The sequence below is a fragment of the Sander vitreus genome, chromosome 3, assembly GCF_031162955.1.
Source record: "Sander vitreus isolate 19-12246 chromosome 3, sanVit1, whole genome shotgun sequence".
In the NCBI taxonomy this organism is placed as follows: Eukaryota; Metazoa; Chordata; class Actinopteri; order Perciformes; family Percidae; genus Sander; species Sander vitreus.
In genome coordinates this window covers 10,395,221-10,420,166 of record NC_135857.1, presented here as the reverse complement: position 1 = coordinate 10,420,166, position 24,946 = coordinate 10,395,221, and the positions used below count along the sequence as shown (strand labels likewise).

The following is a 24,946-nucleotide window of genomic DNA, read 5'->3' as shown; positions in this document are numbered from 1 at the left end:
AGATTTGTGTGCAGACACCTCACCTCTTAATAATGTGCACAGCAGGAAGCATAGCAACAAGATGATTTTTGTCTTTTAAGGACTTGGGTTTTAACAACACAGTTAGATGCCAATTAAAAAAGATTTTTTTTTTTTTTTTAAAAACAGACCAAACCTCTTGACTAGGACTACATTTAGAACTGGGCCCTATTTCAGGTAGAAGGTTTAACAAACTCTGAGGTCTGAGTTGATTTACCCTGAGATGGGAAACTGAGTTTTCGGTTTCAGAACAGCTGATATGAGTTGGTTCAATCAACTCAGAGTAGGTTCACGCGCATGCACCACCACAATAAAAAGGCAGCATAAATGGAGCCATGATTCTACGATTCACCATGGTAACAACCACAAACAAACGGGTCGGCGGAAATACTCATGTGCACAAACGGCGAGTTAAAACAACAACAACACAGCGGCTGCTGCAAAAGAGAGAGAATTTGCGTAGGAGAAAATTGCTGCTAGAGTAAATTTATATTCCAATATGGTGTATATCATATTTAATCATAAGTATAGCCTAATATTACTGGTGAAATGGTATTGAAGTATAATCTATTTCATTTAGGTGCAACACTGCGGGCGAAAAAGTCCTAGGCCTACTAATCCCATTCTGAGGCTGCAGCACCATCATTAACAGAATTATAATCCATAATCTTTTATTTCAAAGGGTTTACATCATTCACCTGCAATACTGTGGAACTCCTTTTAAAAACGTTTAAAACCGAGCGAGTCACTCTGACGGCTTTACTAAAATGCCCCGCATCACCAATGTTGTAAAATGCCGTTTGCAAAAAAAACAAAACGTAATGCGACACAAATAATCTGCTGGGATGTAAGAGCATAGATGGGTGACGTTAGTGATATAAGGACGGATAAGGTTGTAGGCTACATAACTGATCGACTGGGAAGAAAAACGATACCGCTCAAATAGGAAGTTATCTGGAAAATAAAATGTTGGGGTTTCAATATCGATCTCTTGAAACCCCAACATTTTAATGCGAATTAAAGCAGCTTCTTCTTCAACGGGATCGTCGAGAAAAGGAAATGCCATGTTTTGAGAAATAAAACGTTTTATAGTCTGCCTAACATGGTTAACAAACCAACATGTTTTTTTTTTTTATTCATGTCGATAACAAACTGCGCTAAAATGCGGCCGATACAGACTGAATGAATGAATGAATGAATGAGAAACGAGAGAGAGCTGTGTCAGAGGGAGGAGACTGAGAGAAGAAAACCTGCTCCCGACCAGGTTAGGTTCACAGGCTCAGTTACCATAGTAACTGACTCTGAGGTGAAGTTACCTCTCTTTCTGAAACCGAAAACCCAGAGTTCCCCTCATCTCAGGGTTAACAAACTCAAGAGTTTTCACTAAACCTGCTTTCTAATAGGGCCCTGGACAACACAACAGTCAGGTTTTAAACAAAATCAAGTCCACACATCTGAGCTTCATCATTTGCATTCTGATATTACAGCTGCTTCACCCGCTGCTGACAAGTTCATGAAGGCCACATTTGATCCTTTACTTCAAAACTAATGAAGACGGCTGCTGGCACTGCCTGCATGCTTCATAGGAGAAACCGCAGATGGTTATATAATGGAAGCTGAAAACAAAGCAGGTGAATGATTTAGAACCTGAGCTTGCTTGCTTGCATATATATATATATATATATACACACACACACATACATATATATATATATATATATATATATATATATATATATATATATATATATATATATATATATATATATATATACACACACATACATATATATACATACATAGATATATATACATACACACATATATATATACATATACACACACACACACATATACATACACACTTATTAATTAAAAGTTATTAATTTACTGCTAGTTGTGAAACATCACTCTTCACATCTTTCCCTGCATTTAGACCACTACTGAAAACTAATGCAAACGTGTAATCATACCTTCAATGTGTGAAAAGTATCTATTCTAGAGGAAGCCTCCAACATTTTAATAACCGGTAGCATATGCAGCTACTATCTCACCCCTTATAATCAGCCCTGGGCTCAATGTGGGAAATAATGAATAATACTGCAAACGTGCTGCACTCCCACACCTCAGGAACGAGAAGAGAACCTTGTCAGTGTGTGTTCCACATTCTCAGCACGTGACTGATGAACAACTCTATTATAATCATCTTGATTCACACTAGGACACTCTTCCTTCCCTCCCCCCGCCCGCATCACCAGATAATTAAACTGATTTAGTCACACTTGAAAACACAGAGGGTGCGTTAGGGTAGCTGAACACCACAGATCTAAATAAGTTTGTTTAATTTGAGCATAAAGAACTTTGAGTGTGCAAGATCAGTGAGATTATATATACAGTGGGGCAAAAAGGTATTTAGTCAGCCACCAATTGTGCAAGTTCTCCCACTTAAAAAGATGAGAGGCCTGTAATTGTCATCATAGGTACACTTCAACTATGAGGGACAAAATGAGAAAAACAATCCAGAAAATCACATTGTAGGATTTTTAATTTATTTATTTGCAAATTCCTCGGGAAAATAAGTATTTGGTCACCTACAAACAAGCAAGATTTCTGGCTCTCACAGACCTGTAACTTATTCTTTAAGAGGCTCCTCTGTCCTCCACTCGTTACCTGTATTAATGGCACCTGTTTGAACTTGTTATCAGTATAAAAGACACCTGTCCACAACCTCAAACAGTCACAATCCAAACTCCACTATGGCCAAGACCAAAGAGCTGTCAAAGGACACCAGAAACATAATTGTAGACCTGCACCAGGCTGGGAAGACTGAATCTGCAATAGGTAAGCAGCTTGGTGTGAAGAAATCAACTGTGAGAGCAATTATAAGAAAATGGAAGACATACAAGACCACTAATCTCCCTCGATCTGGGGCTCCATGCAAGATCTCACCCCGTGGGGTCAAAATGATCACAAGAACGGTGAGCAAAAATCCCAGAACCACACGGGGGGACCTAGCGAATGACCTGTAGAGAGCTGGGACCAAAGTAACAAAGGCTACCATCAGTAACACACTACGCCGCCAGGGACTCAAATCCTGCAGTGCCAGACGTGTCCCCCTGCTTAAGCCAGTACATGTCCAGGCCCGTCTGGAGTTTGCTAGAGAGCATTTGGATGATCCAGAAGAGGATTGGGAGAATGTCATATGGTCAGATGAAACCAAAATAGAACTTCTTGGTAAAAACTGAACTCGTCGTGTTTGGAGGGGAAAGAATGCTGAGTTGCATCCAAAGAACACCATACCTACTGTGAAGCATGGGGGTGGAAACATCATGCTTTGGGGCTGTTTTTCTGCAAAGGGACCAGGACGACTGATCCGTGTAAAGGAAAGAATGAATGGGGCCATGTATCGTGAGATTTTGAGAGAAAACCTCCTTCCATCAGCAAGGGCATTGAAGATGAAACGTGGCTGGTTCTTTCAGCATGACAATGATCCCAAACACACCGCCCGGGCAACGAAGGAGTGGCTTCGTAAGAAGCATTTCAAGGTCCTGGAGTGGCCTAGCCAGTCTCCAGATCTCAACCCCATAGAAAATCTTTGGAGGGAGCTGAAAGTCCATGTTGCCCAGCGACAGCCCCAAAACATCACTGCTCTAGAGGAGATGGAGGAATGGGCCAAAATACCAACAACAGTGTGTGAAAACCTTAGACTTACAGAAAACATTTGACCTCTGTCATTGCCAACAAAGGGTATATAACAAAGTATTGAGATGAACTTTTGTTATTGACCAAATACTTATTTTCCACCATAATTTGCAAATAAATTCATTAAAAATCCTACAATGTGATTTTCAGGATTTTTCTTTTCTCATTTGGCTCTCATAGTTGAAGTGTACCTATGGTGAAAATTACAGGCCTCTCATCTTTTTAAGTGGGAGAACTTGCACAATTGGTGGCTGACTAAATACTTTTTTTGCCCCACTGTATTGTCTCATCAGTGTAGTTTAGTACAACTAAGTCATGTACAGCAGGAATTAAAAAAGTACATTGCAGTGTAGGTTTACACAGCCAGATAGAGTGAACAACAAGACTCGTTCAGTTCGAGGAGCGTTTAAAATGTATTTAGTCGTTTCTTTTAGTCAGTATTTTTGTTGTTGTTGTTCCTTATTCCCACCAGGTATCCATTCGCCGTACACGTACTCTTTGCTTATAGTGGTATTCTTTCAGGTGCTTTTTCAGAGCATTTGGAATGTGAAGCGTGTTAATGCCATCATAGGTGGTGCAGCTGCTTATGACCGCCCGGCAGATGTGTTGCAGGGTGAAGGGCTGCGTGCGATGGATGGGGTTAGACAGCAGGGGCTCGAAGAACATGCAGGAGTTGGGGTCCTTGTAGTGCTCCAGCAATCCCGTAACAGTCGGAGCGTGGAAGACACTGGGGTCGTGTACGTCAAAGCTAAAGTTGTGGTTCCACTGTTCGATGCGCGCGTGCAGCGAGCGGCCGTAGCGGCGGAAGCTAACGGAGAAGAGGTAGTCTTCCTGGGCCGAGTCACGCAGGAGGAAAGTGCCTTCGGGCTTTCCCTCCAGCAGCGTCTCTGCCTCGTAGCGGTCCATCACCCCCCAGTAACACGGGAGGTTGGTGATCTGCAGCAGGTCTGGAACCAAACAGTGGATGTAATCGATCTGAGTGTGTATGCGGTAGCCATCGTGACATTTGGGATCCTCAGTCGGAGGAAGTATGGCTCTGGAGGGCACGTTGGTAGCCGTCACCTCTGGGTAAACCAGAGGGTCGGGGATTGTAGCACAGGTCTGGACAGGGGCGGATGCAGCTGATGAGGCCGATGCTGAGGCCGCCACCTCGTCCAGAGTGTCCAAACAGCTCTGTAGAAGGAGCTGGTGCTGCTGCTGTCTTTGGAGAAGAAGCTGCTGTTGTTGCTGATGAACGGAGGCTCTGTCAGCCACGGCTAACTCATTCATACCATGAGCCAGCTTAGGGCCATGCTTGTAGAGAGGGTTAATTTGGGCCGTGACCTCAAATGTGTGGATCTCTGCGTTGGGTGGTGGCTCAACACCTTGCTCGATGCTGATGCGCCTGCGCTCTCGCAACCTGTCATCGACGTCCTCCACCACAGTAGCCGCGGCTGCAGTAGGGGCACTGCATACTACCGCAGAATCAAGCGTGGGAGGCTGGGTAATGGGGGCCGTGTGTTGCTTAATGAGATACCACTTTTGAGCCAGCTCCGATCCTACGGGGAAAGGGCAGTCGTCCAACATCAATTCACTGAGATGGATCTTGCGCCTCGAGGAGGCACAGGCAACGGATGACGAAAGAGCCTGCGGAGATGGAGATGGCGCCGATGCTGCCGCACTGTGCGTCTTTAACGGGAAACACTGCCCCATTGCATCTTGGATTTTTTGCCGGAGAGTGCGACTGCTGCTTGACCCTCTGCCCTCACCTTCACCGGGTGCAGGTATCTCTGTAGCAGAGCTAACTGTTCCCAGTCCTGACCTGGCTGCAACCCGTTCTTGTCCTAGGAATGAGGTGGCGGCTTCCAAACCCTGCCATCTCCAGCTCTCCTTCAGAGGCGAGGAGGAAGACTGGTCCATAGTCTCTAGGTCGCTCAACAGCTCACCGTACTCAAAGCCATCGCTGACAGGCCTCTCGGCCGCTGGTTCATGCGAAGCCATGCCTTTCTTCTTCCCCTTGCCACCTTTCCGTCCACCGCCTGAACCTCGTCTCTCCTCTGACCGGCTCTGTCTCACCTTTGGACGGGCCCCCCTTTCTCGATCCTTCCCTCTGTTCCCCGACTCCTTTGGTAACGACATGATGGATTATGTGGTGAAAACGCAACGGTTGTGCAACAGGGCGTTGCCAAGGGATGACTTGTAATTGCAGTTAGCTTTTGACAGGTTTCCCATCTACATCCCTTGTTTGAGACATCATTATCAGTGTCCATGTATTGTAGCCATAAACAGTTCAAAACAACCTGCAAAACAAAATGAGAGTTCCGTTTAGAGCCTGCAATTACCTTTTTGAGATACCATATCATATTACTAGTGCTACACCTTTCTAAAACTGATGCAATATTACCCAACAGCCCTGCTCAAAAATATAGCTTCATGAAGCTCATAATGTTCAATAATGTGAAATTGTTTTAGGGAGGTGTTTATTTTAGAGCTCAACTAACACTTGTCATTATTGTTTAATCTGTCAATTATTCTCTTGATTAATACATTCATCTTCAGGTCACGAAATAGTTAAAAAATTGTGTGTGTGTGTGTGTGTGTGTGTGTGTATATATATATATTATTTTTTTTCCAGTCCAAGTTGACATCCAAAACCTAAATATATCCAGTTAAAAATCCTAGAAGATTAAGAAAACCAGTAAAGACCCCAATCCCAGTTAATTTGTCACTTTTGCTTTGAGAAATGCCTTAGATGATCAATCTTTTATCAAAATTGTTGCCGATTGTTTTTCTGCTGATCGGCTAATTAATAGTTTCAACTCTAGCCGATTCAACTTGAAGACTGTTTGTGGTGTTGTTGAATTGTATGGCGTTGTACTGCGAGGTGTTTCTAATGTTTGGATACTTTGAGTCTGTCTAAAAAATGAGAAGAGTTCTTGTACATGAGTAGCTATATTTTGAATTCAAGGCATTTTGGAACATATTAGAGAATTAAAAGAAGCAAACAACACAGGCCCAACTTCCAGTTTGATTAATCCTCTACTGTGTTGGTTCTATTAGCCTCTAGCTCTAGGAGAAAGATGTCCGTGCTGTAAAGTTATCCTGCATGTTAGCTTATTTTGGCTTTCAGCAGAATTTATACCTGGGTCCTTAATATTACATAGTATATCCTTCCTAAAACACACAACTGACAAACGGTCAGAAACAGTTAAATAGATATCGTGTTTACCAGAAAAGATGAGACCATTGTTTAAACCATCTAGCTAACTTACTTCCCTTGAAAACCATAAGATACGATGCTCTTCGCTCTCATTTCCTACAATCTGAAGCATCTTCTAAAACGTTAATGTAAGTAACGTTAAATCCACAATTTTAATATAACTTTCCGTACGCCGGTGACAAACTCGTAACGTCAGTTGGGTTAGTAACGTTAGCTAAGCAGTTAACGTTAGTTAGTTAGTTAGTTAGAGGTTTTGACTGTGATTTAAAGAAAATAAGTGGCAGAAAACTACAGCGCCGGTCAGCTATAGTTTTCTCTACTTTAACCCAACATCCTCTTTTTGCCTTGAGGAAGATCATGAACACTCACAGTCCTCTCAAAAAACATCAACTACGTTACTATCACCGCAACAAAAGTGGACGGTCGAACTTTTTCCACTAACGTTACAACCTAAGCTAACGTTAACTAGCGTCAAATACTTGCGAGATATCAAACACTTCAGACAAATCGACGACTCAAATCATCCCTTTAAAGTTTAGGCAAATCGAACAGTCAAATCATCCCTTTACAGTGAAACATAAAGCGTTAACATTAACGTTAGCTACCAAGCTAAAATCGTCCGCAAGCTAAGTTAGCGGGGCAGCTAACGTTAGCTATCTGCTAACTTGAGTAGCTACTCTTTGCTGTAGGAGGAACGGTTAAATTGTATTTATGGCAACTTATATCCAGCTTTCTCAACAGTAACACAAAATGTGAACATACCCAAGCAGTTGTTATGCAGTTCTCCGACGAAAGAGCTCCCGTTTCTTCTTAGATAAACTAGCTAATGGCGTTAACAAAAAGGCGGCTAGCTCATATTAGCTTGATAAATGAACTGCCAAAACCTAAAACCCGTGCAACCCGGAAGTAAAAAGTAATTGAAGTAACGTCGGAATGAGAGTAATGACAGCAGCGGACTTTTTTCAGCTGCTAAAAGGCGTGTCCAATATGTAACAAAGTGAATAGACACAAACACAAACCACAAAGTGTAGTTGCAAAAGAACTGAACCTCTTTATTTGGACTGTCAATGATCCGACGAATGCTGCACTTCAGACCATTCACACATGAGTGACAGTAAAAAAGTAGAGTAAGCATGGGATGCAAAAGGTTCATAAAATATTAGAAAATGTCTGGGGAGTCATCAGAATTAAATATAAATTGTACAAGACAAATCTATGCAATGTAGCCTACAGCTGGCTGCATTAATTCAATAATTTAGCCTGGCAGGGACATTAACATGATCTTGGGACCACTTGGTAGACATCTTCATAAGACACAGGCTCTGTACCTCCTAGTGGATGCTTGGTAGGTGAAAATACACCAGGCTTAACACGTGAAGTGCATTTCCCAACTCATTTCATGCATCACTGGAATGTAAACATGGAGTAAACATATTCCTTGGCCTGTTATTAGTGTTCCGTTTACTCATAATCACATCATTTGTGGCTCAGATAAGCATTGTCATCCCCTGCTGCATCTTCATTATGCACAGACACTTGTAGAAATCTGATGCACTGTACCTCTGTCCATTTGCATTAATATGTAGTCTGTCCAAAGCTACAGAGGATATGAAAAGGATAATCTGAGCCATTTGTAACATAACACATTGATATACAGTATAGTGAATAGTTAAAAAATAAAGATAGCCGAGTCTTAAAGTTGTCAGCATTGTTAACTCACAGAAGTCCTTTGTGGGCATGAGTGTGATGCTTTTAGTAAGTCAGATCTATCCAAGAGCCTGCTCTGAAGAAATCCATGACTAGAATACTACTGAAGACCATTAAATCAACATATTGAAGATGCTGGAGCTGTGCATTTCAGGCACCACATGAACAGTTTATCAGGACATGACAGCTAACGGTTCAAACACAAAGCCAGGAAAGCTATTCTCTCATCACCGCATATCTAGAAAAACAGGCATTACATGTCTCATACAGTTATCACTTCAAAAAGCCTACCGAGACTCACACAGAGTCCATGGATTAGGGGGTAGACGGCTTTTGTTTTCAGGCTCTACCCAGCCAGCTCATGTGCGAGAAGGCTTCAGTTCTTTAATGCGTTACATAGTGAGACAATGGAGTATTCATGACATCACATAAGATGAATTGGGCATTATTCAAGAGAGATGTAAACAGTGACATTTAGGCGGTATAAACATACATGAGTTGCACGATTTCTGCTCTCTAGCTGTTGGTGACTCTGGACACCATCAACCACCATGTCCTCTATCTACAACAGTGCTGTATTAGTGTGGCAAAACATGCGATTATAGAAAATAAGCATAAGTTATCAATATCAAGGGAGAGTAAAAAATACAATTGGAAAAGATATCTGTAAATAACCATCTTTACTAGACAGACCTCCTATGGCTCTGCTGAAATAAAACGTGAATGGTTATCCCTGCCTTATGATGCAACCAAAAGTGATCCAAAGGTTAAGACCATATTACACATACATGCACCTCCGCTCTGCCACATTCAAAGACAGAGGCTGTATAAGACAGGTTTTTTTTTTTTTTGATTCAACACTGATACCACATGATAATGTTAGGGTTCTGAGACGGAAACACGTTGAGACACAAACAGAAAATATGGACATCGTCAAGCACCTTGAAAAGTATGATTCATCAAATCATCACGTTGGCCGTTTGAGGATGAGGGCACTGTGATGGTGAGGCGCTGCGCTCCCCGAGCATTTATTACAAGATCAAGCTTCATTTTTCAGAGCCAATCATAAGGAGGCCAGAGGGTTGAGATGGGTTTCATTTAGCTTTCTCACCCGGCATTAAAGTGTAAATTGAAAACACTCTACCCTCCTCGCTTTTATCAATTCAATATCAAATCAGCTCTCGCACAGTAAAAACCTCACCAGCCCTTATTCACCCCTCTGGGGATTCCTTGGCACAAAATGAGATTCATCATCATTTATGTAGTAGGACATAAAATAACGGGGACAAATTGCAGCTGGCATAAATTATTCAGTCTGCTGTTCTTTTATAAAAAAAAAAAATTATACCATTCTGTTGCATTTCACTACAAATATCCATCTCAAATCGCACAACCCTTCTCTTTGGCTTTGTAGACGTTTAGAGGAGGACAGTCACTTCTGCTTTGATGTGTTCAGGGGCAGCAACCAAGACAAAGGGAATGCCTGTGGTTTGTTACAAGCTTTTCCTCAATCCTTTTGGTCCTCTACTGTGGATAAAAAGAACCAAGGAAAGCTTTCAAACTTTCAAACAACACAAGCCCTCACTAGCACTGGTTATAGAACAATTAGGTTGGCTAGGAAGTGTATTGGTGTCAGTTTATCAATACCTGTCTACAAGTGGAACCTCAGCGAGTGCATCCTAGGGTCAATTACAGTTTAGTGGCTAATATCAGAGACCATTTAATAAAAGTGCCTCACTTTTGGGTGGACATTTTCTGAATCTACACATCATGTGTTGCAGGGGCTGCGGCTGTCAGTGTGTTCTGGAAAGAAGCCTTGCTCCAAAGGCAGGAGGAAAAGAAGAGTAACTTGTAGGGCAGAACCCCTTTAAGACAGCACCAATCCACCGTTTTTCTCTCAGACCACGGCAAACTGAGCCTCTGCATGTGCCTCATGTCACAGTCCTGCAGGTGACATGGAGCAGTTTGCCTTTTCTTTTTCTCTGTCCTGCAATATAATAATCATCTGTATTCCATTTTTAATAAACTTAGTTGTATATAATAAAGTACAAAAATATTAGAGAACATATACACAGTTTTTTTGTCATTTTGTAGTGACTGCTTTGCCTGGTTTTCTTAAGCATACGTATATCTTTGTGCTGGGTGAAGAGGAGTTGAACAGGCCTCAACTGAAGTGTATTTTTCCTTTGTTCTTTTCATATTGTTGACGTCCGGTCTGTTCCATCTGAGGAGGAGATTGGGGAAAAAAACAAAACAAAAAAAAAACGACATTTACAATCATAAAATATACTGCACCATTTATGTTTCATCCTTAAAGGGTTCACTGTTCACAATTCTACTCCCTTTTCTCCAAGGGGCAGAACAAGTTATTGATGTCTTTTTATGTGTCTAACAATTTGTTGCATTCATTTCATGCATTTGTATGGTGTGTCAGCCATTTAACTTAGCATATCTTATCTTTATTAGATAGGTTTCTGGATAAATAGGAGCTCCTTCCCCACGTTGGGAAAATACACTTCACTGTAAATGAAAGTACATACAACAACCTAACAGTTACCTGGGGATATTGTCTCCAAAATATGCATTTCGCCATGGCTGTTTATGTAAACAAAAGGGTGTTTGATGTCATTTCTTTGGTAATAAGGAAATAGTGAATGGTGTAAATAGTGAAACATTGAAATTATAACATCTCATTTAGTTTCAACAGCAATCTGTGGATAGATTCCAGTGTGTATGTCCATACTATTTGATCTTAGACATCAAGAAAGTAAGCCAAACTAGGCTAAACAGTGTTAAACATACTTTCAGACTATAAACACAGACAAATATATATCACTAACTTTATCTGTATCTGAGAAAAGAAGGAGAATAATTGAAATGCCCATAATTCCTAGCCTGGCTCCGCCCTCCTACGTACTTCCGCTCAATTTTCATTTCCCTTCAGTACTCCGTCTGGGTTCGCAGTATAGTCTTGGGTTTTCTCCGGCCAAATATTTGTCGGCCCAATCAGCGAACAGAGGGAGTGGCTGAGAACGATGACGTTGAGGACATGTGTTAGTAGAAAGAAGCGAGCGAAGCCATTCGGTCCGTTATGGCAACGCTGCCGAATATCCAGAAGTTAAAGCCCGAGCAAGAACAACCTTTGCTGAGTTGTGTTGGTGGCCATGATGTTGTGGCCCTCCTCCCCACGGGGTTCGGGAACAGTTTGATTTTCCAGCTCGCTCTGTTAGTGGTGAACGAGTTGCCTAAGGCTAACGCTAGCGATGCTAATGCTAAATATAAGCGGATAGTTGTTGTCTGTCTCCCTTCTTGTTGCACATGCGCATGACATACGTCACGACCAAACGTTAGCGATTGGTTATGGCAGATCCAGACTGGCTCTGGGCAGATCCAATAGTTTTAAACTTCAACAGAGTCCCCGCCTTCGAGGAAGTTAACACTTGTCAATGGAGAGAGGCCGGGTAGGACCAGGCTACTGAATTCCATCCAACTCAAAAAATGTCATGCAACGGGGATACCTTTTTTACGTCAGGCCCAGAATACTCAGGAGTTGGGACACAGGAAAATACAGAGCTGCTGTCCTTTAAACGTTTGACACAATGATGCAAATTTTGTCATTCAAGTACACCATATGATGCACAGTGGTAAGTCTGTGTCTTCCTCCCTTTCCGCAAGAGGACCCCCGACTGTGACTTGACTAATGATATTGTATAATTTAGATGTTATTAAAAATTAATACACAAATATAACTAATTAAATATGAATTCTAAAAGTCAACAGACTTTTCCATCTCTGTTTGCATAGGAGGAAAAGTGTGTGAAGAAATGATATGCATTGCTTGCTATGTATTGCCTTAATGGACACACAGTTCATTAAATCCTTTCTCACATGGCCTAGTTGTAACACATAAGGTGTTGTTGCCTGGTTAGTAGTTCAGTGCGAGGTTTGCCAGCGAGTGGCCTATTTAGTACCAGGCTGCTAAGGACACTTACCCCCTAAGGCATGCTCTGTCATACTGAGGCACAGTGACTCCAGCGTGGGGTTGATCTCCAGGTCAGCGCCTGGAACTTGGCATTCTGAGAAAAATGAGTAAAAATAGTCTCAGTCCATAAGAAGATTGAGGATTTATACGACTGTCAAGTTTGCCATAAAGTCAATTATAAAAGTACACATTTACAAAAGCAGGTGTGGATTTTCTCTAAATAGAGGATATCCAATGAGGATTCATTTGCTTATTTTACTTGGAAAAGAAAAGTTTCCATTATCAGGACACAACTATGCTTTATCAGGTTTAAGGGTAAAATACCCAATTTTTGTGAGCCGAAGAATAACTTATGTCAATAATAGTATATATATATATATATATATATATATATATATATATATATATATATATATATATATATATATATATATATATATATATATATAAATAAATAAATAAATAAATAATAGTTCTGTTGTCAGCTACACAAACAAAACAAGATTTAACATGTTGAATCTGGAGCTAATAAAAAGACCAACTGAGGCCAACAGTGCTAACACACTGTAAAAACTACAGGCAACGGTTATACATAGCTTGTACAGTTAGCTACCAGTATAACCAAGTTATTTCAACCAATTAACTGTGAGTGAAAACATTGGTGAATTTTACTTTATTATCCCAAATATTGGTTGTCAATGTCTGTTAGTTCTCAGTAACTTACTGATTCAACTTTGACCTATTAAAGTGACAATAGTTGTGCGAGCACACGCAGATTTACAATGCAGCCCAAATAGCAATATAAATGGACCTTTAGGGTATGTTTACCTTCATTTTGAATTAAATAAAATGGCTGACGATGGAATAGGTTTGAAAGCATTTCATCACTTGTGATGCTTATTGTAATGGAATCTGTTGTAAAGAGTGTGTACCGGCATTGGTGCAGCTTCAAACATGTTATAAGTGGTAAAAAAATCATAGTCAAAATTACAACAAAAAAATGCATAAGTGTGTAGGCCTCACAGGGGCAAAAGTCATTCTTAAAATTATTGAAATAAAAAAATGTCTTTATGTTAAAATGACATTGCTTTTGGTAACATTTACACTGAACCAAAACTATTTACATTACACTAGCACATCTATGATACTTCATTAGTCACTATGTCTTCCTCACATCGAAAAGTGCTATACTGCTACTGCACTATTCACATATTTCCGTAAAATAAACTAAGTGCCAGACACACTTGGTGTGCATTGGAAAGGACTCAGCATGGTGCAAACCTACAGCTGAAACATGCCATTAACCAATGAACAACGTGATAATCAGGTTGATCAAGCTAGGGCTGTATAATAATGAATGATGTCCATTTAGTCTGTCTGTCTGTCTTGACCCTTAACCGATCTTAATACTCAGCTGCAAGACTGTGCAGTGATGAGTGCTGTTTAAATTGGATCATTTGGACTACCCACACGCTGTTAAACTCTGCTGTAACACTTGTGTTGTCTTTTTTATTGAGGATCACGTCTTTTAATAGGAGAAAGTTACTAAAGTATCATCCAAGTCTTGCCTATTCTTGTCTACTTTGATGTGCTCTCTATGCATCTATATTCAATTCCTTGGTTTACAGATCATAGCTTTTACAGTATACCTGGAAATTGTGACATTCTGTAATCCTTATCTCTATAAGGATGTCTAATAAGATCATTTGTAGTGGAGGTCTACGATGGATTTCTTAAACTGTCTGTCTGTTGTAGGAATTATTAAAGTTAAAACAAACAGCAAAGATCGTCCTGATGGCCGAATGGTTGGGTTGCTGAACGCGGGCCGAGGAACTGCATTACATGTCATAGCCTCCTCTCTCCCCTTGTTTCCTTTCTGCTTCTATTCTGCCCTATTCAGTAAAAGGCAAAAATGCCAAACAAACAACAATCACCTATATGTTAGTTGTACACGCGATGTTGTGTGGGTGCTTGGCATGTCAGTTCTAGTAACTGAAGCATGGTTACGTAGAAAGGTGCAATAAACCAAAAACCATCCTATCAGAGAGTCCGGTGGTTGGAATTAGAAATTAGAAGTTTTTTGTATTCATAAACGTACCGACAGTACGAAGAAGCTAGAGCTCCAAGCTGTAGGCATGGAAACGATAACATTGCTGGGTTCATTCATCTGTTTAAGTTATGAATTTTTGGCTTTCACACAGAATGCTCCGTTATGGAAACGTCCTATGTTGACTCTGTTGAAAAATGACAGGACCATTACAGATGAATTGGCAATGCTCATGTGTGGCATCTGGCACACGAGACAAGGCAACCGTTAAGTTAAGTATATTGTATTGTAAGTTCACAGATTGTTTACTGCAACATGCTGCTAAGCTGGCTTGTCATTTTGTCCTTGGCACAGAGGGAGATTAGCTCTCCAGTTTGGCATCTGACCAAATGGTCTTTTAAAAAAAACACACATATATATACATTTATTTATTTATTTTTAACAAAGGTTTTGTAGCTTTTGTTGCTCACCAGCAGAGTCAAATCTGCGGGAATCTGGGGAGGAGGAGTTCTAGATAAGCAACACGTAGCAAATGCGTGTGGTAACGTAAGCAATCCTGCCAGACTGACATCTGTAGTTAGGTTTTGGTTTTCAGTGTATCAAAATGGACAGGAATAGACTGTGTGTGAATGCATACACCCATGATTAAGAAGAATACAAGAGGCTTGACCTCATCCAATACCTTGCTGCTGGAACATGAGCATGGTTTGTGGGGAAGTGTGGACAGGGAGTGAGTGGGTCCGCTGCACAGAGCTGCGACTCTGACTTGGCATGCTGTTACTGCCCCCAGGGTTGGCAAACCACAGGTTCTATAGAGGAAAACACAAATTCTCATTACGCAAATGCCCGTCATCCTGGGAGCACCTTTCAGCTAAAATCATTAAACAGAAACTCTTCCAAGCTAAGATAATGAATCAGTTCGTATCAAAATGCGATCCCTAACCCCTTGTATGGTCTTGTGTGATTAAACTGCCAACGTCTCCTGTTTTATTCACTTGTTTTCCTTTCAGAACAAATGTTTACAAAGGCCTACGATGACTCCTTGGGCATCTCATCATGCAGGTTAATACCTTCAGACATAGTGAATGGACATGTTGAAGAAAAACTCAGAACCACTGTCAAGTCCAAAAATATAAAGTCAGGTCACTACATGAAGCTGTGGTTTGCTTTCAGCACAAAACTTTTTTTCCCCTTCAACTTTAAAAAAACAAACGAAAAAAGATGACATGACTTGATAAATATGATCTGTTTTGTCCGCAATTGAGGCGAGCTACACATGTCACAAACGGGTGTTAAAATGCTCATCCGTTGGCAGGAATACTGACCTGTCTACCCTGGCCTGCCAACGCAGGACTAGTAAGTGTGTGGCGTGAAGATGCTCCCCCGATCCCGCCGGGACTCAGAAGGCCAATGCGCCCGGCTGGGAGACCACGAGAAGTCATCTGGAACTGCCTTTGTCCCCGCCGCCCTACAACTCCACTCACAGAGCCTGCTGTGGGGAGGGAGTTGGACCCATAGGTCCAGCTGGAGTAATGAAAAACAAACGAACAGTAACATATATCAGAAATCAATGAGAGTTAAGAGAACTGCGCGTTTAACTGTTGACGCTACTTCATATGAAATGGTAGTTGTTATTTGAATGCGGAAGAGAACGTGAAAGAGAATCAAAGTAAAAGTTGGACAATTGGGACGAGTTGAGGGGGAACATAACATTCAGCTGGTCGGACATCTCCCCTGCTGAAGAGGGAGATCAAAGGTAAAGAGGGCCAGCTGAGTCTTACCCTTTCTGTCTGTACACAGGCATGTCCAGCATAGCTTTCCGAGGGAACAGGCGTAGCAGTTTGAGGACCTGCTGCTTCCAGGAGACCAGCCTTTTCTTGTGAGTTTCTGTGAAAGCCTAACACAGAGAAAGAGACCGCAGACGAATTAAAGGCATCAGATTTTCAAAGAGCATCATTTTCGGCAGATGCTTTCTGGAATTAGTGATTTTTAAATGAAAACGCAAGCTTTATTCTTAATTTAAAAGACAAACACTATAGATGATTATAGAAGACTCTCTATTGCTAACAATTTGTGTAAATCTGTCTACATGGTATTTTCATTCTTGTATATTTTTGAGGTATTATTTAATGTGCTGTGAGACTGCCATTAGATGCATTTACAACCATGCATACAAATGGATTAAATATATTCAGTAAATTAAAAAAAATTATCTTCAGGTTCTCACCTCATGTGTCAGACACTTCTCAATGAGCTGAAGGTAACAGCTGATATTCTCCTCATCTGGCCTTGACACCAGCAGCTGGGTGCACACTGAAACAAAAAGAAGCCAGGGTGGGTGTATATATATATATATATATATATATATATATATATATATATATATATATATATATATATATATATATATATATATATATATACACACACACACACACACACACACACACACACACACACACACATTAAGTTCATTTGGATCTGAGAGATATCTGTAAATATGAGGGTAGGTGGATAGGGATAATAGATGAAGTATCTATGTGTTTCATGTTGAATGCTGGCATGGACATAACATGCTGTAATAGCTTCATTACAGTATATTGTTAAAGTGCTCATATTATGCTCATTTTCAGGTAATAATTGTAATTTACACAATTATTGTAATTTTAACAATTGTATTTAGAGGTTGTACCAGAATAGGTTTACGTGGTTTAATTTTCAAAAAACACCATATTTTTGTTGTACTGCAGCTCCTCTTTTCACCCTGTGTGTTGAGCTCTCTGTTTTAGCTACAAAGTGAGACATCTCACTTCTGTTCCATCTTTGTTGGGAGTCGCACATGCGCAGTAGCTAGGTAAGGACTACTAGCCAGTCAGAAGCAGCGTATGAGGGCGTGCCACGCTAGCAGCTAGGCGAGCATTGTAACGTGTGTTACAAAGTGACGCACGTTGGTCACGGAAGTAAAGGCTGGACTACAATAGAGCTGTTTGGAGCAGTTTGTGAACAGTGTTTTCTGTTGGAGATGGTAAGTCCCTTTGGGGTGGACTTTGGGCTTTTTCACTTTGTAAACCTATAACATGCACAAAAAATATAACACAATAAAGGAAAGGGAAAAAGCCAAAAAGCATAATATGAGCACTTTAAGCTGTTGAGTGTGTTTGATGTGTGTGTTGACAACATTTTAAGAGCAGTTCCTTTAAGGACAAATAACATAACTACCTCTGTAGTCTAGGATCTACGTGTAATCAATTTTAAACCGGTGGGAAAACATCGTACTCTTACCTTTACCCATGACACGGGTGAACTGTCCAGCAATGTCGCCGTCTGAGATGGGTGTGGCTGAGGAGTCTCCGTCACAGGAAGGTGGGTTGTGGGACTGGAAGCCCTCTGAGGCCGGATCTTTGTCTGTGCCTGTTTTTGTAGCTTCTGAAGGAGAGGTGGCTGTGTCCGAGGCGGCGGCTGTGTCAAGGGCAGTCTGCGCTGCACTGGGTGGGCTGTAGGCCTTGATGGGGGTGATGATGATCTGTTGCAATTCTTGGAGGGCGTTACGCAGGTTTCCCCCTTCCAAAATATCCTGCCATGAGATGACAACATCATTGAACATGCTGAATAAGCTATTCAGAGGTACGCTTTGTACGGATTCCAACCAGTCCTGCTCTGTGTCTGTTCCTGTGCATAATGGGAATTTCTTGATGAAGTACATACTCAAGTGCATTTTTGATCAGTACAAGCGGAAATGAATCAAGACAAAACCCTTGTTCCTTTTTTTTTTTTTTTTAGCATGAGAAGAATAACATCATCATCATCCCATTTGAATTACCTTCTCTAAAGACTTGAGCACACTCTGCCTCTCTCGCAGTTTCTGGATACTCAAGGCGATCTTATGCCGTGCTCCTTTAGTGACGTTCTAAAAAGGAGAGAGAGAAAGTAACAAGACGCCGTGAGAAGCAATGTGTCATTTCTTGTGGGAACACAATTCACACAGTTACTAAATAACAAACCTAATCACCATTTGTTTCATTAAAGCCAAGGGGCAGAGGCAAAATCGCACCATTTGTATGTGTGACTGGCTCAATAGAACTGTAGGGTGCGTTGCTTAATTTCATGCCTCATTGACATTTGATGTATCATCAGGTTTGAGGACAGTAACGTTCACAATTGATAAGGAGGGTGGAGTAATCAAAGCCCAGCCCCAGTGTATGTAAAAGGGAGGCTTAAAAACCTGTGACTCTAGGTGTTGCTCTGTGAGAATCATCATCTCCTCATAGGTCATCTGGGAGAAAAGTGATGCATATTTATGAAGGCGGAGACTCTTCAACCATGCGGGAACATCTAGAACAAATACACCAAGGGACAAAAAAAAAGTAATGTTACATTTTAGCTTATATCACCTTAGCTGTTGGCTGTGCGTGGCTTTTACCAGAGCAACATACCGTGAGCGCCCTTGGCTCACTTAGGTAATGAACTCTGACCTTTCATGCCACTGCCATCCTCCTGGAAGGTGTTGCGAGCAGAGCCCTGTTCTTCCGTCTGCTCACTGCCTGAGGAGGCGACGCTGCTCTGGGGTGAAAGGGGCGCGTGGTCTGTTAGAATGAAGTTCTGCCGGCCCCCTATGTCATCCTGGCAAACCCATTCAGAGCCACAAGCCTGGGGACAGGAAGGAATAACGGACATGGACTTCTTCAGAGGGCTGGGCTGCATCTGCCCACACAGACCTGGCACGGGAAACAATTAATATATGAGAAACAGCAGCAATTCTTAGGAATTCCTTTAAAAGAAATGAAAGAAATGTTAACACGCTAAGACCGTTAACAAAAAGCACACTGTTTGCACAATATATGAGAGGTCTACAATGGTCTCATATGCCCCTACTAAACAATTCCTTTATGTTTTCACCCAGTTTGAAAAATAAGGAGAACGACAAACATTACCTGTGTTATTGCTGTTGATGGGAGAGGACATCCCGCCTGGGAAAGACATATGTCCGTTCTGGCCTGCAGGAGACGTGCTGGATGAAGGGGACTGGTCGTGCCAGGCGTGGCCGGGGTCCAGAGCTTCAGCAGAGCTGGGCCATTCATCTGAGCCCTGGCGCGGGTGGTAGGGGCTAGATGGGGCCCGGGGCGTGTAGCCACTGGATAGGTGCTCCTCCAGGTGGTTTAGCCACATGGCCAGGGAGGTGCGGTCATCCAGTGTGGTGGCAGGGTGGATGAGCGCGTAGGACAGCAGCTGCCTGCTTTCTTCAACAAACAGGCTACTCTCAATAGTGTGACTCAAGACCTTCTGCAGCAGCTTCATGTACTCACATTTGGCCTCGCTGTTGCGCGGCTGCAGCAGAGGCAGATGGGACAGCAGCAAGGACACAATCTTCTCCTTTGGCTCCTGATGCCACTGGCTGACAATTGCTAATGACAAAAGGGCAAACAAGAGATTCAAGGGCAATCAATCTTTTAATACTGGTTTAGGCCTTCTTCAATTTAAGGAGAAACTAATAGAACTAATAGTGCTTCATAATCGATAATATAAGGAGAGAAAAAAAAAAAAAACTCACATAAACACAAAACAGACAAAAGAACTCTCAGCTACCTGCATTGTTGGCCTCAGCTTCTAGGATGTGGATCTCTGTGCAGTCTGCCAGCCAGTGTTCAAGGCAGATGTGTAAGAAGCGAGCCTGGGTGCGGGACACCCTCTTTAGGAGGGACAACAGTGCCACCGTCTGTTCACACTCATTCCAGCCCTTGAACCAATCTGTGAGGATACCTACCTGGTCCCGGAACATCATGGCGTGTCTCCTCGGTAAGGAGAACAGGAATATGTGGATGGGGAGGGGGGCACTGGAAAGACTGCTCTCTCAGACACAGACAGGATCAGTCCCACCCCGCACAGCGGGGTCGTATTTGCAACCACAGTCCTAGGATCCCCTCAGACTGGACCGAGGGGCCCTCACATGGTTCAGGTGCGAAAGGAACTGCAGACAGGGATGCTGTACGGATTATTCTTATAAAGTGAGACTTAAAGTGTGTCAATCGTAGTTGGTAATGACACAAACAGGAAAAGCTTTGTTTTTCACTCTGGCATGTTCAGGATCACATCATCCGTGCCCTAAAAAAAAAAAAAAAAATCAACAAAAAGACAAAGAGCAAAATCTTAGATGATAATTACGCCAATGTCTACTTTAATGTTGAAACATTAACCAATCCAATATTTATATCCATTCCAAATGTGTTTGGAACATGAGTGCTTTGACATCATTCATCCCACATATTTAGTACTGGAATATGTTCTCCCTGTGATCTTGGAAAGTCTTGTTTGGGCACAAACAATTGTTCTGCCCCAAACTACCGCAAACTCAGATGGATCATCAGCTTCAGTAAGTGACAAACGGAATTTACAGTCAAGGTATGTAGGATAATATATAAATAAGAGATAATGGCGCACACAGCCAATATAGGACAGGCACACGGCTTCAACCTTTTATGATATGCAAAGAATGGCAGTGATAGGGAATATTAAATTTGAGTTTTTTTGTAAGAACTTTTCTATACAAAATGTCCCCTATATGTATAATTCAAAACAACATAAGATATGACAAATATCCAAAACAAATCTCACGTATAACTGCGACTGTAAGGGTGTTATTTTAGGTAAGCTTTTACTAATTGAGTTAGTCAATATCATAATGATAAAGGCGCAAGTTAACCACAAAGGGTGTGCCAAACACCCTATCCAAAAGATAAGAGTCCCGGTCATTAACACTTAAGTGGAATGCTTAACGCAAAACACTGAAATGGGCTGCTCTAAGGGCTGTCGTCAGTGCCCTGTATTAACAATAGCTAATTACAATTCACTGGTTATCCGCTACTAAAGAAAAGTATAACACAAACTCACTAACCAGCATGCTAACGTTAAACTGCCAACCCTGCTAACGGCAACACCTGTAACATTAGTTATAATTTTGACTGAAGAACAAACCTGAGTGTCTGACTATAAGCTCTGGTCCACAGACTGCTGTTCTAAGTATCCCTGCGAGATTTATTAAGTTGAACCAGGCTAACATTACGCCAAGCAGCCTAGCATTAGATAGCGGTTAGCCAGAGTTAGCTTGGTCCAGTGATGTAGCTAACACTCGAAGCAGACTACTCAACACAGTATAGCTAGCTAGACCTTTCATAGCATTAAGTATCACAGAAAGATGGTTCGATGCTTCGCTTCACTACGCCAAAAATCAAGTGACCACCCCAAACGAGGCCTCGTAAAGTCCCCCACTCATATCAGAGATACGGGGTGTTCCTGTCAATCTGGCTCACTATTTAGATATACATTCTTTTTTTTAAGTGATCGTTTTTTGAAAAAACAAGCTTTATTGAACCAAATTACAACGATGAAAGGAGTACAACACTAACTAACGTTAACTGTTTTACCACCGTCTCAGATTTAATCCATCCATACAAATACCAATACAAAGGGCTTGACCAGCAGGTGTCGCCATTTTTTGACCGTATCAAATGCTTCGAAACATTGAACCATTTTCAACACACAATTGCTTCATAGTGATTCAGTACTTCAGAAAGCTTCGTTTCCCCCATCACTAGCTTGGAAGGCCTAGTCAGTGATGAGGGATTCAACATTTGTATTGGTTTTTCGTTAACGCTGTTGCCCCTTTTCTCCGTTTCGTACTTCAATCTTAGCGGTGCAAACAGGGACGTTAAAACGCAGTTTTAATAGACAGCAGGCTGTATCCAATTAACTAACGTTAGGTAAAGGTTACCGATATGTGATTTAAGAATAAACATACTCAAAAGGTTTGTTGTTTACCTTTGTCAGTTGTCACTGGTTAGCGAGCTAGGCTAAAGTGCTAATGCATCGCTAGCTCGACGGTAGGGTAGAGCCAGCTAAGTGCTAGCGCTAGCTTCTTAGCTAGCAAGTTTTGCTAATAGATGCAATAACGTTATCTTAGCTGAAAGAGGCGTAGATTTCGATCCCATACGAGGTATTCCTTAAGGATATTCCTTTACAGCTGCAAGCTCCCGTGGTTTTAAACAGGCCATGTTAAAGAATTTATGTACAAAATGTTTATTGCAATGCAGAAAATAAAGAGTGTACGCCTGGAGAAATCTACTTCGATTTTTGAGTTGACGCAAGACGTGAGTACAACGTCATACGTCTGGACGGAACGTAATGGTTTGTTCCGCCCACTGTCTGGTAAATAAAAAGGACTCCCACCCTGACCTGGTAAACACCATTAGGCATAATCCCGGAGCTATACTCACCTAAAGGATTATTAGGAACACCGTACTCATACTGTGTTTGACCCCGTTTCGCCTTCAAACTGCCTTAATTCTTCGTGGCATTGATTCAACAAGGTGCTGGAAGCATTCTTTAGAAATGTTGGCCCATATTGATAGGATAGCATCCCCCACACCATTACACCACCACCACCACCAGCCTGCCCAATGGTAACAAGGCATGACGGATCCATGTTCTCATTCTGTTTAGGCCAAATTCTGACTCTACCATCTGAATGTCTCAACAGAAGTCGAGACTCATCAGACCGGGCAACATTTTTCCAGTCTTCAACTGTCCAATTTTGGTGGGCTCGTGCAAATTGTAGCCTAATTTTCCTATTTTTAGTGGAGATGAGGGATAGGCTACCCGGTGGGGTCTTCTGCTGGTGTAGCTCATCCGCCTCAAGGTTGTGCATGTTGTGGCTTCACAAATGCTTTGCTGCATACCTCGGTTGTAACGAGTGGTTATTTGAGTCAAAGTTGATCTTCTATCAGCTTGAATCACTCTGCCCATTCTCCTATGACCTCTAGCATCAACAAGGCATTTTCGCCCACAGGACTGCGGCAATATGGATGTTTTTCCTTTTTCAGACCATTCTTTGTAAACCCTAGAAATGGTTGTGCGTGAAAATCCCAGTAACTGAGCAGATTGTGAAATACTCAGACCAGCCCGTCTGGCTCAAAGTTGCTTAGATCACCTATCTTTCCCATTCTGACATTCAGTTTGAAGTTCAGGAAATTGTCTAGACCAGGACCACACCCCTAAATACATTGAAGCAGCTGCCATGTGATTGGTTGATTAGATAATTGCATTAATGAGAAATGTAACAGGTGTTCCTAACAATCCTTTAGGTGAGTGTATATTCCATGTTCATAAACTAACTGAACAGAGGAATGCTTTCTCGTAGTAAAAGTAGGCACTATGGGCATGGTCATATGGGAAAAATAAAAAGCATGATAACCATAACATTCGTCTTATTTATATGTATAGTATATATTTATAGATATATAGATATATGTTCTCGAATTGCCTGTTTTGTCTGACTCACATACACCTAAATAGATTTAATTAACAATATAAAACAGGAAATCCTCAATCACCAACTCTTCAATTAATGGCCAAGCACTTGAGCTACTAACAGCCACATCTCTTGATAAATGCTTAATGGATTAACATATGTGCCAGCTCATTTTCTGCTGATCTAGTCATTTTTTTGGATTGTCTGTTTAAGCACCATAGTAAACAATTGAGTGCTTATTATGTAGGGGAAAAGTAAATATGTACGAGAGAGTAATTTCAGACATAACCATAGTATCAAATTATAAATGGAAAAGACCATAAAAGGATTTAGGATTAAGATAAATATCTCCATAACGTGGATGATGGTTATTCAACACCAAATAACATAGAATAGAAAACTGCTGTTGCATTAGTCTGAATGGGTTGAAAGCATAGGCTGTGTCTTTGGGTTACAATCAGCTGTCAGTGGCAGAACACAACACAACACAGCACACACACACACCCACACAGGTAAATGGCAAAGGACCTGCTGTGACATCACTGATTGGGGTGGGGCTGCAACATGCCTGAAGTTTCCACCAGTAGAGAGCAGTAATAATAATGTAATACTGTGACGTAATCTTTTTTGTAATGGAGGCATTTTACTTTTGATGTTTAAGTAGATTACATTTTACTGCATACATTCCTATACTTTTACTCACATTCAAATTGTAAATGTATTCTATTGTGGTATTGTTAGTTAAATGCATCTGAGGAAACTTTCGTGTTCTGCAAGTTTCTGTGTCCATCCCTGTATGGTAATGGGAAGTGAAAGGAACCCAACCACACATAGCAACAAATGATGACAACATATGGTAAAATTGAGCTTCTTCAACTTCAAAAATGTATGGATGTACTGAACAGTATCTTGTCACACTAAGATTTCCATCACAGGATAGGATATCTTTCCTTAATGCATTACATAGGCATTAAAAGATGGTTTTATACA

At 41.4% G+C, this 24,946-nt stretch overlaps 2 protein-coding genes across 2 annotated transcripts; both read right to left on the bottom strand.

The window, feature by feature from the left end:
* Nucleotides 1-2,326: 2,326 nt before the first annotated feature.
* socs9 (suppressor of cytokine signaling 9) lies at nt 2,327-7,843 on the bottom strand. Its single transcript, XM_078245935.1, has 2 exons — nt 7,682-7,843; nt 2,327-5,999 (listed from the first exon to the last, which is right to left on the bottom strand). The coding sequence occupies exon 2, from the start codon at nt 5,836-5,838 to the stop codon at nt 4,180-4,182; it is 1,659 nt and encodes a 552-aa protein (XP_078102061.1). The 5' UTR covers nt 5,839-5,999; nt 7,682-7,843; the 3' UTR covers nt 2,327-4,179.
* A 102-nt stretch (nt 7,844-7,945) lies between these two features.
* On the bottom strand, nt 7,946-22,783 carry samd4b (sterile alpha motif domain containing 4B). Its single transcript, XM_078245934.1, has 13 exons — nt 22,468-22,783; nt 20,239-20,754; nt 19,587-20,057; nt 19,128-19,370; nt 18,878-18,987; nt 18,476-18,562; nt 17,938-18,229; nt 16,883-16,968; nt 16,437-16,552; nt 15,981-16,179; nt 15,338-15,464; nt 12,619-12,702; nt 7,946-10,850 (listed from the first exon to the last, which is right to left on the bottom strand). Exons 2-13 carry the CDS (start codon nt 20,432-20,434, stop codon nt 10,822-10,824), a joined length of 2,040 nt encoding a protein of 679 aa, XP_078102060.1. The 5' UTR covers nt 20,435-20,754; nt 22,468-22,783; the 3' UTR covers nt 7,946-10,821.
* Between the last annotated feature and the right edge of the window lie 2,163 nt (nt 22,784-24,946).

Bases quoted from the DNA above. Each gene is read 5' to 3' on its own strand.
- samd4b (XM_078245934.1), bottom strand. From the start codon at position 20,434: ATGATGTTCCGGGACCAGGTAGGTATCCTCACAGATTGGTTCAAGGGC. The intron at 12,703-15,337 runs GTATTGGATGAG...CATTTTTCTCAG, and splicing joins GCTCATGTTCCAGCAGCAAG to AATGCCAAGTTCCAGGCGCT. The intron at 10,851-12,618 runs GTAAGTGTCCTT...TCTCCTCCTCAG, and splicing joins GACAGAGCATGCCTTAGGGG to ATGGAACAGACCGGACGTCA.
- socs9 (XM_078245935.1), bottom strand. From the start codon at position 5,838: ATGTCGTTACCAAAGGAGTCGGGGAACAGAGGGAAGGATCGAGAAAGG.